At 43.4% G+C, this 16822-nt stretch overlaps 1 protein-coding gene across 2 annotated transcripts in view; it reads right to left on the reverse strand.

Moving 5' to 3' along the window:
- Positions 1 to 1849: 1849 nt before the first annotated feature.
- Positions 1850 to 16822, reverse strand: part of PLXNC1 (plexin C1) — a 71767-nt gene continuing 56794 nt past the window's right edge. Inside the window, exons 24-31 of one of the 2 annotated variants that reach the window (XM_064655422.1) lie at positions 14709 to 14763; positions 13642 to 13673; positions 13446 to 13553; positions 11337 to 11500; positions 10758 to 10905; positions 8881 to 9021; positions 8716 to 8790; positions 3812 to 7036 (exon numbers count right to left, since the gene is read on the reverse strand). In XM_064655422.1, the coding sequence (XP_064511492.1) occupies positions 6932 to 7036; positions 8716 to 8790; positions 8881 to 9021; positions 10758 to 10905; positions 11337 to 11500; positions 13446 to 13553; positions 13642 to 13673; positions 14709 to 14763 (828 nt within the window). In that variant the 3' untranslated portion in view covers positions 3812 to 6931. Of the gene's footprint in view, positions 1912 to 3811; positions 7037 to 8715; positions 8791 to 8880; positions 9022 to 10757; positions 10906 to 11336; positions 11501 to 13445; positions 13554 to 13641; positions 13674 to 14708; positions 14764 to 16822 lie in introns of those variants that run through there. The other variant, XM_064655423.1, reaches the window with a different exon arrangement.

Here is a 16822-nt window from a genome sequence, read left to right on the forward strand (position 1 = left end):
AGTTTGTTCCTGATCAAGTAGACTTCCCACTTCTCTCAAATTCCTGATCTTCTGGGTGAGTGTAGAGGCAGTGAATTCCCTCCCACTGTAAGCAAAGAGCAGGTTAAGGATGGCTTGTTGAAGCTGATTAGCCACAAGTCTGTTGGACCTGATGATGGGCATCCCAGGGTCCTGAGGGAACGGGCTGATGTTGTTGCCAAGCCACTCTCCATCATATTTTAGAAGTCATGGCAGTCAGGCAAAGGCCTCAGTGACTGGAAAAAAAGAAACATTGCTCCTGTTATTTAAAAGGGAGAAAGGATGATCCATGTGACTACAGACTGGTGAGCCTCACCTCTGTGCCTGGGAAGATCACGGAGCAGATCCTCCTAGAAGACGTGCTAAGGCACATAAAAGACAAGGAGGTGATCCAAGGCATCCAGCACGGCTTTACCAAGGGCAAACGGTGCCTGACCGATCTGGTGCCCTTCTGTGGTGGAGTGATGGCAATGGCCAACAAGGGAAGACTGACAGATGTCATCTATCTAGACTTCAGTAAGGCCTTTGATACTGTCCCACATGACATCCTTATCTCCAGACTGGAAAGACATGGATGGGCTATTGAGTGGGTAAGAATTGGCTGGATGGGTGCAGCCAGAGAGCTGTGGTCAGTGGCTCTGTGTCTGGGTAGAGGATGGTCATGAGTGGTGTCCCTCAGGGTTGGCTCTGTCTGGGGGCTGATGCTCCTCGGTATCTTCATCAGTGACACAGGCAGTGAGATCAAGTGCACCCTCAGCAAGTTAGCAGACCACAGGAAGCTGCACAGTGCAGTTGACACAACAGAAGGAAGGGATGTCATCCAGGGGGAACTGGACAAACTTGAGCAGTGGGCCCATGAGCACCTCATGAAGTTCAACAAGTCCAAGGGCAAGGTGCTACATCTGGGTTTGGAGAATCCCAGACATGAGTACAGACTGGGAGAAGAAGTCATTGAGAGCAGCCCTGTGGAGAAGGACTTGGGGGTTCTTGTGGATGAAAATCTGGACACAACAGTGTGTGCTCACAGACCAGAAGGCCAATTGTGTCCTGCATCAAAAGAGAGTGGCCAGCAGGTCGAGGCAGGTGATCCTCCCCCTCTACACTGCTCTGGTGCGACCTCACTTGGAGTGCTGCATCCAGCTCTGGGGTCCCCAGCACAGGAGGGACATGGACCTGTTGGAGTGAGTCCAGAGGAGGCCACCAAGACAATTAGAGGGATGGAGCAGTTTTCTTATGAAGACAGGCTGAGAGAGCTGGGGTTGTTCACCAGGGAGAAGAGGTGGCTTCAGGGAAACCACATTATTCTTCCAGTACCTAAAGGGGGCTTTTAAAAAGGAGAGGGAATTTTTATATGGGTACATAGTGTCAGGACAAGGGGGCAGTGGTTTTAAACTGAAAGAGAGGTTTAGCTTAGATATTAGGAAGAAATTCTTTACTATGAGAGTGGTGAGGCATTGGAACAGGTTGTCCAGAGAAGCTGTGGATGCCCCATCTGGAAGTCTTCCAGGCCAGGCTGGATGGGTTTTTGAGCAATCTGGTCTATTGGAAGGTGTCCCTGCCGTTGGCAGGGGGTGAAACTAGATGATCTTTGGTCCCTTCTAACCCTAACCATTCCATGAGTCTGTGAACTACTGCCAAGGCAGGCACTCCTTCTTGATAAGTTTTTCTGTAATTTTCCACAAAGTCAAAACGTGAAATAATCTCAGCCCATGAAAAAAATAATTTAGCAAGGTATGGGTTGCTGAAAAAATACCTGCCATTTAAAATAAAAATTTAAATTTTTTTTATAAATCCTTTAAAACTTACTTGCTAATATCCTTTTCTTCAATGTAGAAGTTACTGTCCATTACTCTGGGTTGCCGTTACCATCATTAACAATGCTGTAGTCCACATCTGGGTTGTTATTTTGATGTTCCCATGGACATAAAGAGGATGAAATGAGATTTTAAAAGTTCTGAAAACTTTTTATTTGCAACCCTTGAGAATGTGCCTCATGAATTGTTAAATTGGGAATAGGATATAATTTTTTTAATATAATATGCAGAGATAAGTGTAACAAATTGCCTTCACATTATGAGAATATGTTTGCATTTGTTGCCACTCTAATTTGTTTACTTACCTACAATAAAATTATTTATTCAAGGTTGAAAGTATTTAAATTTTTTCCCATTCATTATCAGTTCAGTAATAGAAACTTGCAAAACTGAATTAATTTTTTATTTTGTTTTTACTGGATAGTGATGACTTTCCTGGAATTGTAGTAATTATTTTATCTGGGTCTTGTTTGTTTATTTGTATTCGGGTGTTTTATTCTTTTTTTTTTTTCCCCAAAGTACTGCAGCAAAAGTCTGGGACAGTGAGAATACGCTGCAATTTCTTATAATAGGGTATTGCTGTTAGACTATAGGAACAGTCAGCAGAATAACTACGTTGCATATGGTGACATTGGCATTGATTCAGTTTCCCTCTCAGAGGCTGCATTTTTGATTTTCCATACAGTGCAGAAGTATGATTTGTCCCAGTTCTGGTCAGGACAGGGTTAATTTTTGCAGTAGCCAGGAGGGCCATGGTTAGGACATGGAGGTTATTCTATACTACCTCATGTCCTTTTCTGGGGACAGGGGAAGGGGTCCCTTCTGGGTCGCACGGTCGGGTATTTGCCAGGCTCCATGTGGCAAGCAATCGCGTGGGAATCATTTGCCTCCTTTGTACACTGTTATTAAAGTTGTTGCTGTTCATTTTCTTATCTCCTTGCTGTTTCCAGTAAATTGTTCTTATCTTGACTCATGATCTTTACCTTTTGTGCCTCTAATTCTCCTCTCCGTCCTCCTGCGGTGGAGGAGGAGGTAGGGTGGGCGTGTGAGTGAGCAGCACAAGGTTTGGAGTGTTTCAGTGGGAACACTAAATTGGGGAATGCCATGTCCTTTCCTTTCTTGGGAAGTTTGTTAAACTTCTCTGTGGAAAACAGAAGCTACTGCTGTCTCCTGCAGGATTAATTTGTATGAAGTACCTCTCTGTGCCTGAGCCACCTTTGCCAAATGGGATGGTCACCAGCATCTACCAGCATGGAACAGTTGCAAAGAGCAAGCTCTCGGCAGCCTTGTGTCTCTGTCCCTGCCTCTGGCTGTGTGGGCTTCAACAAGGTGCACTCTAATGTTGGGGGGCAAGGAGGGTGGTTTATACAAACTAGGGAAGATGTGGCGGGTGGCAGAAGTGTAAGAGAAGGAGGAAGAATGATCGTCACCACCAGGTTTGTGGGCTCCCTTTGCCAGCTGGTTTAAGGCTTTTTGAATGACAGACAATTTCCTGCCCCTGCAGCACCTTCTCCTGAAAGAAGGGTTATTGGGTTATCCTCCTTTTTAACATTTTTAGCTTTTTAAAATTATCATCAGCCTCAGAGCCTTTAAGTGGTGTAGTTGTAGTGCAGCTCCTGAATGCTGTGTGGAGGTGTGGCAGGCACTGCATATCCAGCCTGTCCCTGGCCTGCTGCTGCTTCCTACAGGTGGGAAGGCAACTGGGAATCCCCCTCCACCCAGGCCCTGCAGGTCACTGCTCAGCAGCCACTGGGTTTTAGACAATCCCCTCCCCAGCATCCTTTTCTTGTACTTCCCAACTTCAGCATGATGGAACTGTGCTGTGCTGACCTGCATGGTTCTGCCCTGCAGCCTCGCAGGGCTGGAGCTGCAGCAGGTATTCCTCATCTGATGCCACTGTGTTCTTTGCATGACCTTGGATTGGATTGTTACCAGCTGTTCTTGCTTTCTTTTAACCTTTTTAAAGTACACAATCAAACTAACCTCCAAATGCTTTTATTCTAGATAAACCCATACAAACACCGACATGTATTTGTCATTTGCACTTTTTTTTAACCATTAATTTTAAACAACAGGTTAACTTCTGTACAACAGGAATTACTTTACACATTAGTAAGATTTGCCTTCAAACTAGATGACTGCAAAATAATGCTCTGTAAGCTAGTGTTAGAAAATACACTGTTTGCCATAGCAGTTTGCCTGTAAACATGTGACAGTAAGTTGAAGAGAAGTTTGCTTTCATTTCTGAGAATGTGATTAGAACTGTTGGGTTGCCATAATACAGAGGTTTCTTTTTGTCCGTGTAACAGTAACGGCAAATGGTGTGCCAATGTTTTGTGTGCTGACCCAAACCTACCAAAAGAGCCACAATCACTTAATTATACTTCACACCACTTTGTGAGATCCACTTGATGGGTTACAAAGTCCCAGCATGACTTAAAAATGGTTTACTAACAGAGTGACACTGTTTAGGAGGCTTGAATAAAAGGCAATAATCCTATTCCAGGCTGTAGGTAAAGCTACAGGGCCTGCTTCAACACATACTTAATCTCTAGAAATCATTAAAGCTATTGTAGCAAACAAGCAGTAGTACAAATACAGAATAGGACTGATTTTCATTTCCTCATCAATATAAACACATATAGTGAAGCTCACAGGATCAGACCCACGCAAACAGATTATATTTTACAGCTTTTCAAGCAGAAATGTTGGATTTGTTTTTTCTGCCTGTACAGAAGGTTACTGTTGAACAAAACTATCACAGTTCATTTGAATGCACTGCCAGCAAACACCTGAAGTGGAACAGAACTCTCACACTGGAAAGAGTAATCCGCTCATGCCACTCCTTCAATATTAGTTACTGTGCTTTTTTATTTATTTGATGCTGCTTTAAAGTGTTAGATTAAGAATAATAAAAATCAAGCCCTTACATACAGGTATTCCAAGCTTAAGTGCTAGTCAAGCCATGATCCACTCCTTTAGGACAGAGGGCAAGATAGGTTAGGGTTGGGTTGGGGTTTTTTTCCAATTAAAATTGAACTATCAAAATACATTGTGCCAGGCAGAGAACTGCTGAAAGTACTGCAACATTGTAGTGCAGTTTCCTGAACAAAGCCATACATTCCATCAAGTATAAAGTGTAAACTTAATAGCAAGAGTAAGACTTGAATTAAAAAAAAAAAACACAACAAAGCCATCACAGTATGGGTTGTTTGGTGGCTGTCCTCTCTGCTATGCAAGAGGTACAACTTGTGCAATCACACAGCAGGGAGGGGGCAGACCAGCAGGCAACATGTTTTGGTGTTTGCTTTTTTTCCACGTTACCAGCCGGCCTTGCTTCAGCCAAGGCTTGGTTAACGTGTGCGGGCGCTGGCCAGCCGTGTGCCATGGGACTGTACCTTGTACCAGGTGCTGGGAGCCTTTGTGCCCAAACCAGCCAGCTTCAGCACTGCTGGCCTGCAGCTGCAGGGCTCCCCCAGTGCAGCAGCACGTGGCAGTAAATCTTGGAGCTCTGCCGCCTGGGAGCCCTGCACAGCCATCTCTGGCTGCTCACAGTCCCAGCACTGCCTTCCTGTACCAAACTTGGCACATCCTGCCAAGGCAGGTGACAGTGTTTCCCTCTCCTGTGGGCCACTCACTTCCAGCAGTGGATCCCTCCAGAAATGTATGGAAACGTTATCTCCGTGTCATCAATGCCTTACCTCAAACCTAAGGGCGCGTGAGAGTCTCCTGTGACGGAAGCAGAGTCCATGGTGACAAATCATTTCAGCTCTGTAGCAGAGGGCAGGATTGTGCTGGTGCAGTAGCAGAGCTGGAGCCACGGCTGCTCCTCCATGGCTTTTTTCAGTAGCCACTGCACCAGCCTCATCTCAGCAGCACAGCCATGCGCCTGCTTTCCAGTTGGGCTGACTTTAGCCACCAATGCAAATGTAATGGACTCCTTCCTTTCAAAATGGCCAAGCCTCAAAAACCCCAGCCAGACTAAGGCAGACAGTTACCCCTCCCCACCCCAACCCCAGCGAGCACATTTGTATCAGTTTCTCATACACAGAGATTACACCAGTCCTCCTGTTCTTACATATCATTAAACTAACCTTCTTTGACCTGAACCCCCCCCCCACATGTTGGCTTCAGGTTTGTGAGGCCCTTGTACACAGACAGAAGCCTGGCCAGGACTGTCAGCATTGATGCATGGGCCGATCATGCACCTGAGTATAGATTTATGCACCGAAGTGCAGCCATCAGCTGCTTCATCAAATCACAACAGTGTTCTGATGCAGTGCAGTTTCACCTGTGAAGCTGCTCACAAGTGTTTCACAGCTTATTTAAGGATGGAAAGGTAGAAATGTAAACACAGAGAGATGTTGGCCCAGCACCCTTCTCCGAAAGCCTCCCCCCTGCCTCTTTCCCTCAGCAGCTGGCTTCACTTTGCACATGGAATTTCTAAACTAAGGAAGATAAGTCCTGCCATGTAGCATTTGGCCTTCAAACCTCAGACCCACTTTTTTTCTGCTAAACACACTTATCTGAAGTGTCACTTTGGTGCCAGGTTTTTGTTGGGTTTTATTTATGTGGGGGTTTGTTTATTTTTTTTCCCTGAACAGGAACCAGTGAACATTTGACTGGAAGGAAGGAAACTGGAGCTGACCCGTATTCTGAAGCCGGAGCTCACCCTCACAGTTTGCCAAGCTGCTGAAAGGATGTAGCAAAACATCAGCTTTCCCTCTTAAAAAACGAGCTAAGCAACTTGCAAGTTCACATGGGCGACTCTGAACTTACAGTGTATTTTGCACGACTCCTATGACCTTGTGTAAGCAGAAAGCTTACTTAGACAGTATTTTTGAACCAAAGGGTTATGTGTGTTCAAGTACCTAAAAATGCTGGCCCTGCCAACACCAGATTCACTTTTACATGCCCACGTCTGAATATGTAACCCTGCCCGTATTTCATTCCCAAACGTAGATATTACTTGAATGGTCAGAGTGGAGAAGAGTGTCCAAATGTTTCAAACCCTGTACATATAATCAGTCAAAACAGTTTCAGGAGCAGTAGCACTAATTTAAAATTTCCCATAGTGATGCTGTGAGTCAGTGCTCTGCTCAAAGCCATTTGCATTTTTTCTTTTCATCAAATAAGGCTTTTACTTGCTGGAGCTGCTTCTGGACTTCTTCAAACCCCCGTTCTCGCTCGAGTTTGCTGACAATCTGTTAACAATTAGCAAAAGAGAAAATAATTTTTTAGTGCTTATTTTACTTGCTATTTTTTAAAGCCTGCTTTTCTATATTCTAACAACTGCTGACAGAAAAATCCATCTGAATGCCTGACTATCTGTAAACATTCTTTTCTGACTTTAACACTTTATTTCGGTAGTTTTCCTTTTAAGTCGTTCTGATCACAGGATTTGCAACACTTCCACAAAAGAATGACTGAGCCAAGCAGAAAAAACAAAACAAATCTAGCAGATACTCATCTCCCAAAGTGTGAGGCAAGGCCAGTGCTCCAGTTTTACCCTAGAGAAGATTTGCAAATGATATTTTATTTCTCTTCCTCTGTCATATAAACCGAGGGTAATAAACTGCCTCTCTTCCTCTAACTTGCCTACTTGGCCCCAGGCCCAGGTGATAGGAAGGAGCACTGCTGCTGTCTGAAAACTCTTTGCTGGCAACTCTACAATGGGACAGGTCTCAGCAAACAGTGAAGGAGGTTTAGTTGCTCCCAGTCAAAAGCCAGAGGGAGAGGAGTTAAAGGAGGATTTCCATCTAAGGATGGGCTAAGTTTAGCCAGTGCGAGCTTCAAAAAACCAAAAATGGGCACTAAGACTTGAAAGTACACTGAATTTTCCTGTATCAACAATTTTGATGAGCTTAATAATGTGTGATTATCTGAGTATCATCCCAAGCTTCTTTTAGGAGGCAAGGATTTGATGCTGAACCCAGATAATTTGAGATGTTAGAGATCAGAAGTGGCAAGCCAGCTAACAGGTGACTGAGAGCTGGATGATTACAGCAAGTGCTGATGCTGTGCTGTTGGGGATGAAAGAGAGAAAGGCCTGGTTGCTGGGAGACCCAGACAACCTGCTGGAAGTGGTAAGGAGGCCTTCAGGCAACACACCCCAGCTGGCTCTTATCTGAGTCCTTGTACAGGCACAAGCATCCTCCTTGCAGCCTCTGTTAAGGATGCAGAGCAAAATGGAGCAGAGAATCCTATCATGGAAAGTGGAGGGCAGGGATTTTCTTAGAAAGCAGCTTAGAGGTAGCCTGTGACTAAGTGCTTTCAGCTGAGAAAAGATTTATTTTGTTAGTAATATCAGCCACTGGAAGCTACAGCTGCTTCTCTTTAAGAGAAAGGCTATTAGAGCAGAGCGTTAAGAGGGCTATGATGGGAAAGGAGCAGACTCCTCTTGCTGTAAGGCTGAGCTGCTCTGCAGAGGTGTTTGTACTGACTGTTAAATTGAGAGCCCTGGTGCTACAGTCTAATCTGATTTCTGAATCTTTAGGGAAATGGAGCGTGTGCACAGGAGTTGTGACAGGCATTTGCAGAGACTCTGCAAACACAGTAGAACAAGAAACCTAGACTATATAGGAACTTCCTCAAAGCTGCAGGGAGAATTTTATTGCTAGTGTCTCTGTGAAATACAGCAGTGACAGGGGAGGTGCACTTACAGCCCTTTGGCCTGTGACCCCTCAGAGGGGTGGGGGCTGCACTGCTCTGGCCCCACACGGCTCAGTGGAAGGAGCAGTCTTGGCTGCACTATGGAGGGGCTGCCTTTGGAGGGGCACTCAGGAGGTTGCACATCAGGCCAGCCTTTGGTTACTTTGTCAAGCACCACTTTCAAGCCTAAGTTAACATTAAAGGGTTAAGCAGGCATAGCAGCTGTGCTTACCTCATCATAATATTTCACTATGTATCTGTAGATTTCAAACAAGGCCACTTTCTCATTAAATTCATTTTCATGTTTCTAAAACAGAAAATAGTTCCTGTCAGATAGTTCTCCTTTTTAAAAAATCTTAACATGAAAGCAAATGAAGTTCCTGCTTCTCAACCATACCTTAGATTCCTGAGCTAGAAATTCTTCAACCTCTGCAGTGGTCAATGGAGGCAGATCCCTGATGGCTTTGTAGTACGCTTTCACCTCCTTCTTGTAGAGTGGAATGTCCTTGGCATAGAGAAGTTTATTTGTTGGTGCTTCCTTAAAAGAAAAAATTTGAAGCGTTGTCACTTTTCACAGCACAGATTTCCTAAGGTTCCACCTCCACACAGTTAATTGCATCTAATTGTATCTGTGTGACTCATTTTTTCTTTGCAGTGGTTATGTGCATGGAACCAAGGTTATGAAACAAAGATGAAAAACAGTAGTAGTGTATTGTATCTCGTGACAGTTACCATATAATGATTTCTATTGGCATCAGAAGGGGTGACCATTTGTTCCACAGATATGTTTTTATTTCTCACTTCCTCCTTAAGGCTCCCTAGACCTGAAAGAGCGTGAAAGCTGAACCAAAGGGCCCAAGGCCAATACCCTGTTTACATGCAGCATTCAGCAGTACTGCTGAAAGTTCCCCTAGATCCTGTCCTGGCAGAGGTCCTCCTAAAACTCTTTGGTCCCTACTACTCCTCTCCCTCCGTGGTTCAAGCGCATGGAGAGCTGACTGCCAGACATGCACAGCCAAAGGGATTTTTTTCACCCCAGGACTTCAACAATCTGGATCAACACTGACCTATCTGGGAGCTTTAGGCTCATTCGAGGAAATAAGTGCTGATGTTTGTGGTAGGAGTCAAAGCCCCATTTGGAAACCGTATTTTCAGAATGTAAAAGTGGGGGCTGGTAGTCTCCTGTCACTGCTCTGGTTTAAATTCTGGGGAAAAAATGACACAACCATGTGATATCTTGTCACTACTGTTTCCACTGTGTGATGAAACGATTTAAATGCTTGTTTTCTAAATGGCTAAAACATATTTAAAGATAAAATACTAAAACCGATGAAAAGTAAACACGTTTTAGTACTAAAAGACCACAAGACATTTCCTGCAGTTATCAGCAATACTTCACAATATATGTTAAGCACAGAAATCTAACAATCATGCTCATTTGCAGTTTTTCCATGAAGGAAGTGATGTATTTGTTAGCTTTAATTTATGATACTTCACTCCTAAAATATGACAAATAAGCACATTATTTGCTATTTACCTCTAACAGATGAGCAGTTGGACTAGATCACATATGAAACTAGTCCATTTTTACATACATTTTTTTAGGGTAAAAAGTAGCATGAGCCTGAACAAATGCTTCCTGCTTTGGTCCAAAGAAAAGGAAAATATCCTGTGAAAAAATGAATTATTTCTGGTGCTCAGAGTTCCGGACACTGTACTAAAGAGTTTCTGAATGTAAGATGTCTGGACTTGGTACTCCAGCAAATAATTTTCCATATAAAAAGGGAGCAGCTAATAAATGTGGAAGGAACTATTTCAAACTTCAGAGCTTTTTCAAGTATTCTTACAGCTTCCAGCAGCTTACTGTGTGTGTTTTCTGCAGATTAGTGTGTGGCAGACGAAATCTGGACTACTTATCAAATAATATTAGTACTCTCACAACCTTCGTTTAAAACTAGTTTGAAACTTCATTAAGATCTTACAATTTCCACCTTCTTCCACAAATTGTGTAAACTCACTGTGCAGAAATGAACTGCAGAGAAGACAAGCAGCAGTTAACTATAAATACGGCATTCTCATAGCTCTGTCTGTCTCCTTGTGATTCTTCAAAGTCTTGGGAGACAGACCAGCAAGGAACAAAAACCCAGCTTAATTAGGCCACTGACAGTTTTGCCCTGAATGTCAGCAGATCCAGAACTTCATCGCCTGAATCATTATACAGTTGAAAAAGACAGTAGCTGAGAAATTAGCAGAAGACTGGAAGGGCAGCATTACCTTCCCGAGGGTCTGTTCTGCTAGAGAAAAGGCATCCATGAAAGCTTGTGCAATTACAGACAAACAGCCATCTATATGTGAAGTCTTCTTAATATCAAAGACAAATTGGGGATTCTTCAGTATGTTCACCCAGAAGCGAAGAGGAAGACTAGACAGAGAAGGAACAAGCATCTTTAAAGTTAACCACTCAGGTTAATTAACAACTGCTTTAAAATGGTACTTAATTACACTGCACTCATGGAAAGCAGCACATTTCAGGGCTGCTTATTCATGTTAAAAAAAGGGGTCAGGGAACAAAGGTTATGGAGCAAAAACATCAGTCAGGCACCCATTTTCAAATAATGCTCTCAACCTGCCGCTACTGCTCCCTGAGTGTGAAGTCAGTATGCGGACTTATAAGTCTTGGAAGCCATGGTGGTTTTTATTGGTGTCAAATCAACACACTAAAATTACTGTGATCCACAGACCCAAACCACATCTTATTCCCAGACATGCCAAAATCTTATTCTTCTGATCACAGATGACCCATTCCGTCTTTGCAACGTCATTTTCCGAAAGCACATGTGCCAACAGGCATACCTGTTGGTTTTCCATATGTGGACCACATCAGGGTCAGTAATTTTTTTGCTCTCAGCCTGGGCATCCAGAAAGTCAAAAAAGTACTTGATGGCAACAGGTGCTTTATTGTTGGGTAAACTCCAAATGCTCCTGAAGAGCTTTTCAACAACTGAATGAATTGCAACCTGAAAAAATAACACAATGAACATTTTGTTATTACACAAGAAAAGAACAGGATCTTTTACCTCAGAGAGCTGAGCATGTCCCAAGACAACCACACACAGAAACTACAATATACTTGTGGCAAACATCAAGGCCACAGGTTATTGGAAAATAAGATAGTCAGTAACAAAAATGAAAGTACAATACACCGCAATTAGCTGCTTTCAAATGCCACACATCCTATTGCTCTGCCAACAGGGGAGTTGTGGTGAACTTCATGATACATCGTAGGTGGAAGGTATCACTTGGTCCAACAAAGGCTACATCAACTCTTGGGATACTATTGGCACTGTTGCCAAAGGCATTTGGAACTTGTGGCTGAAAGTAAGATGGAGGTGAGGAAGAGCAGTTTAACCAGTTTCCTAGGGCACTGGTCTTCATGGTGCCATCTGCGACACATACTCAACACACGTGCTCATCAACACTTCACAGCCAAGTGGCTCTGGCACTTGGTCTAATTCTAGCATAACAGCTATTGGTGGTATACAAAGACACTAATGCTAGAGAGAAGAACTGAAAACTGCGTTTTTCTGATACAGAAGTGAAGCTATCTGGCTCACAAAAGCAAGGGCTTGGTTGCTGATGGACTCGCTGACATAATCATAAAGTATTCATAAGTAGAGGCAAACAAAGCAAAACACTGTTTTGCACCTTTTTTCTTCACATCTGTGCTGAAGCTCAGTTCAGCCCAATCTTCTCTCAATGAGAAGGATTTAAGCATATCGCAGGGTCTTGATGCACTACCGGCCAGTTAATTTCAAGTGGTAAGCTCTGCAGTTGTGTCTGTGTGCATGTATGGGTGAGAGAGAGAGGGAGAGGGACATGGTGCAATGCAATTTCCTTTGGTGTGCAGCGTATCATGGGTGGAACTTCACAGAGAAGGGTATCAGAGCACTGTTGTTCAAAGCAGTGTTTCATTTTCGAGATGGAGACGACTAATTTAAAGCCCTTTAAAAGGACTGTTTCTTAAGAGCCTGATCTTTTCTTCTGCACTTCAGTCTTCCACCATAAGAGATTACTGGTTTACTCCAGAAATTCCTGAGGGCTCATGTTAGTTTTCACAGCTAATGAGAAATGACCAGTCTTTACTTTCACTTTGGGTAGTGTCCCAAATTACTTCAGATGCTATCAACAACCTAATTAAATAACGATTGATAGATTTTTAAATGCAAGAAGGCTATAATCATCATGCCTTCAGGCCTCTCATACTGGACAGCTCTCAGTGTTGTGCTCTGATTAATATTTTAAATAATATACTGTTGCAAAGAGTTTTATAACCATTTTGAGTAAGTCAGAAACAAGATGACGTTACCAGAGGGAGTAATCAGGGCTTATTCCTAAGGAATGCAGATTGCATAAATTAGGTAATTGCATTATAAATCCTAAGGACCTTGTTTTTAAAATTAATCTAGTTATTTTAGATGCTTAATTTGAAACCCTAACAGACTATTTCATTTCATAGGCAGTATTTTGTGAAACTCAGGCTTTTGAAGTTGTCTCTAAGCTGAGCAAACTCTAGAGGAGACCAGGGAGATTGTTGACTGAAAGTTGTCTCTCCGGAGAGGATCGTTCTTGCTCTATAGGACTCAGTGGTAAAACTCACTTTCCATTAGCTCAATAATTGCCTTTTTTCTTTAACCTGACAAATAAAGGTTGTGCTTACTGAGGAAACAGAGAGTCTGAGTAATAGACAATTTTAGAACTCTAGCATTAGAAAACATGCAATGTGTCTTTGCAAATGGTGATAATCCATAGTTAGCAGTGAATTTTATATGCTACCTTTTCATTTAACATTTGATATACATGCAGGAAGTCTGCACAATTTCTGCTTTAATTTGTATTTCTGTTGTGCCAAACTAGCCAAGCCCAACATCAGCCCTCCCCCAAAATAAAGCCTTTACAGTTTACCTTGGTTGACAGAAGCTTTGTGAGATACATTTCTTTCACTTTGAATTTTTGCTTTCCTTTGTGACCTGCTCCCTTCACATCTTTGTTTGCTTCCGAGTCTGGTAAAATCTGTCATGAAGAGATTAGAGAGATTACATAGATAAAAATACAGCTCAGTATTAAATCTACCACTTAGCAGTGTAATGACTCAACTCACCAAATGACAGTGCTCATCCGAGTAGTCCACATCTAAACAACAGAAAGCAGAGAGCAAACAGGTATTAATAAAACACACAGCTACAGGCTCGTGAGTTCTGCTGGGCTCTGGGCTGTGCAGCATGGTGCATGCCAGGATGCCAAGCAAGCAGACTCAGCATCATCCTTTCCTGCCTGCAGTGTGGGGGAAGCCTCTGAGAAATGCACAGGCTCTGGGCACCTCCCCAGTGCCAACCTGTAGCTCTGACCACTAAGCCAGGGCACCATATCTGCTGCGGGGGTAAGCTGGCAGCAATCACAGCTCCTCTGAAAGGAGGACAAGAGACAACAGATGAGATGATTGCATTGGTTTAGTCTCTAAGAGTGCTCAGCGCAGGTGGGCTGAGGTCAGGCTTAAACACAGTGGCTGAGAACAGCAACCCTTGCTGAGAGAGGGCAATGACATCCCAGTGAGATGCACACATCTCTCCTAACTTTGATGGTGAAGTGAACCACACATCAGGAGCATGTTTTTCCCAGGGGCTACAGAAAGTTCTTCCCTGAGCCACCAGCTGGGTGGGAGCAACCTGCATCCCAGTGGTAGGTGAGATGAACTGACCCCCCGTAAGCACCCTTTAACTCCTGACCTGCTGTCAGCCAAGCCAAAGTTTTCAGAAACGCAGTCAAGAAAATAAGGAAAATTACATTTTTTTGTTATGCCTGTCTCTGGACAGTGCACCACTCTGTCTGTGATATACAACTCCGGGCACCAGAGAAAGGCACGTTCCCCGTGTTGGTTTCAACAGTCAGCACTTTGAGTCACCCGGGCTTCCTGCCTATGAGCCTGTATCTCTAAGTAATCATTTGCTGACAACTGTAAGTCTTTCTATCCTCCTTCACATGTCCTAGGCCCACTGTGCCTGCCAGAGGCCCAGAGCCAGGGTAACATGGCTCTTCATTTGGCTCAACTAAATCCAAGTACATTTTTCTGTCCTCCTACTGACCAAGAGAGAACCTGTCACAGCTCAGCTCTCTGCATTCCCAATCATGCTCCACAAAAGTTTAAATAGATTGCAGTTCCTCTGTTACCTGATCGGATATTTGCTTTCTTTTTAAAGACTTTTATGGTTGCTCCATTTGAAATCTGTAAGCAAGAACAAATATATAATTTTGAAACAAAAGTCTAGAATTCACGAAACCAGCAGTTTCATTTCCTCCTTCATTTCCTTCAGTCCATGGCAGCACAGGAACATGCCAGCTCACTTCGTTCTCACCGTGGTGTGCACGGGTTTCAGCAGCAGCCAGGGCTCGACCTTCAGGCATGGGCAGTAGCTGCAGTTTATTAGCCTTACCTAACAAGTAACTTATCTAAGAAGAGGGAAGGCATCTCTTCCAATGAACCAGCCTTGAAGACCTTTCCCTTTTTTGATTTTTCTGGTTCAGCCCGTATTTGGACATTTTCATTTTCATGTACTGCTTTGTGCTGTTTCTTGCACCCATCTTTCTATAGATTGCTGGGGTTAATTTCTCTGGCTCCAATGAAATAGGATCTTACGGGAAAGTGAGGCAGGGAGGTGCACACAAAGATGAATTCTCTTCTGGTCCCCTTTTCTTCAGCTCAGTCTGTTCTCCCCGCATCCTACGAAGGGGCCATGTTGAGGGTCTAGCCTGGTGCTCCCAAGAACTATTTTCAAACTGAGCAAAATATTTACACACCATAAGATCAAGATCTGTATCTTACCACCATGGGATTTCTAGGAAAAATCTACCTCCTCCTTCCCTGAATTTATAGTGCTGCCAGAATGTTAAGTATTATCTTTAAAACAAACTGGCAAACCATGCTTTTATTGTCAAAGAGTAACTAAAAAACGGCTCCCACTGAGAGCTACACCACTGCTCTGCTGTCAAATGTTGAGTCTTGCCAAGAACTAGTGCACTTGCCTCTATAATTACAAAAACAACTGTCCAGTTCTAGGAAGGGATCTCTGCCAAAACAATTTAAGTGTTTTTTAAACCTTGGCAGCCAGCCTGGTGTGAGAAACCAGTTTAAACATTAAGATACTCTATCAAAAGCTGTGTCTTATGCCAAAAAAATCTGCACTTACATTTGCTCTGGAAAGTAAATGCAATCCATTTTATGATTTGTGGGGATTCCATTTATCATACTGAGTTTCAAACCTCTTTCAGATAACACAGTGCACTTGAAAACCATACAACAAGTGGGAAAATCTCTAAGGCTAGCTTGTGACGTGAAACGAACACCCAGAGAGTCCTCCTACTTGGCCCTGAAGATAGGTAAACAGGAACAGGGCTACACAGCAGCTTACCCCCTCAGAGCTGTGTGGGCAATAAGCTGCCTTCATATCCTCTCCAAGAAGTAGGAGAGCAGCTCAATGCTGTTGGCTCCTGTCCTGAGGGAGATGGGCAGAGCTCACAGGGAGAACCATGCTTTCCTCCAGGAACCAGAAGCACTGCTGCAGTGCAGCCATAACCAAAGCCCCCACTTTAGGTGTTATTTCTGGGACAAATTATGCTTTTAGTATTAAGTGGACTATGCTTTCCCTTCTTTATCATTACTGCAGCAGCCATACTTGCTGTTTCTTTCTGTGTGATCCAATTAAAAAAAAAAATTTAAAAAAGCCCTTCTTTTTGTGTCCTGCTGTCTAAATCACTTTTTGTAGTGGGCTGCTCCCATTGACACCTTAAAATATCTTTGCTCTTCCAGGTGCATCACCAACCGGAGCAAACTGGTAGAGGGAAGATCTCTTCAGTTCCAGACAACATGGAATACAGCTACTTTGCAAAACAGAAGTAGTGTGGCCCTATACCTCTTCCTTGTTCTCCAGGCCTCCTGTCCTTACTATCATCCAGTTCGTGCCAGTCAGCTCCCTAGATCACACATTCAGATTTGCTTTCTGGGGCTCTGCCTGCTCCTGGAACATGTGATGCTGTCCCAGGTTGAGGAATTGAAGATCTGTGACTGGACAGCAGATCTGAAAGTGGTTGTTTAGCTCTCTTCTTGCGTGGGGAATAGGATGTCAAGATAATCAGCAACTTTCTTGTCATGGCTTGTGGTTACTCTCATGGAAACAATAGTGCAGACCTCATAAATAATCACATCAATAACACTACTAGGAGCAAAAAATTAGTGCAAAAGAGCATACAGGTCAGAGACACACGAAAGTCTAATAGTACAGAGGATT

This window comes from Pseudopipra pipra, chromosome 5 (genome assembly GCF_036250125.1).
Source record: "Pseudopipra pipra isolate bDixPip1 chromosome 5, bDixPip1.hap1, whole genome shotgun sequence".
Taxonomy (NCBI): Eukaryota; Metazoa; Chordata; class Aves; order Passeriformes; family Pipridae; genus Pseudopipra; species Pseudopipra pipra.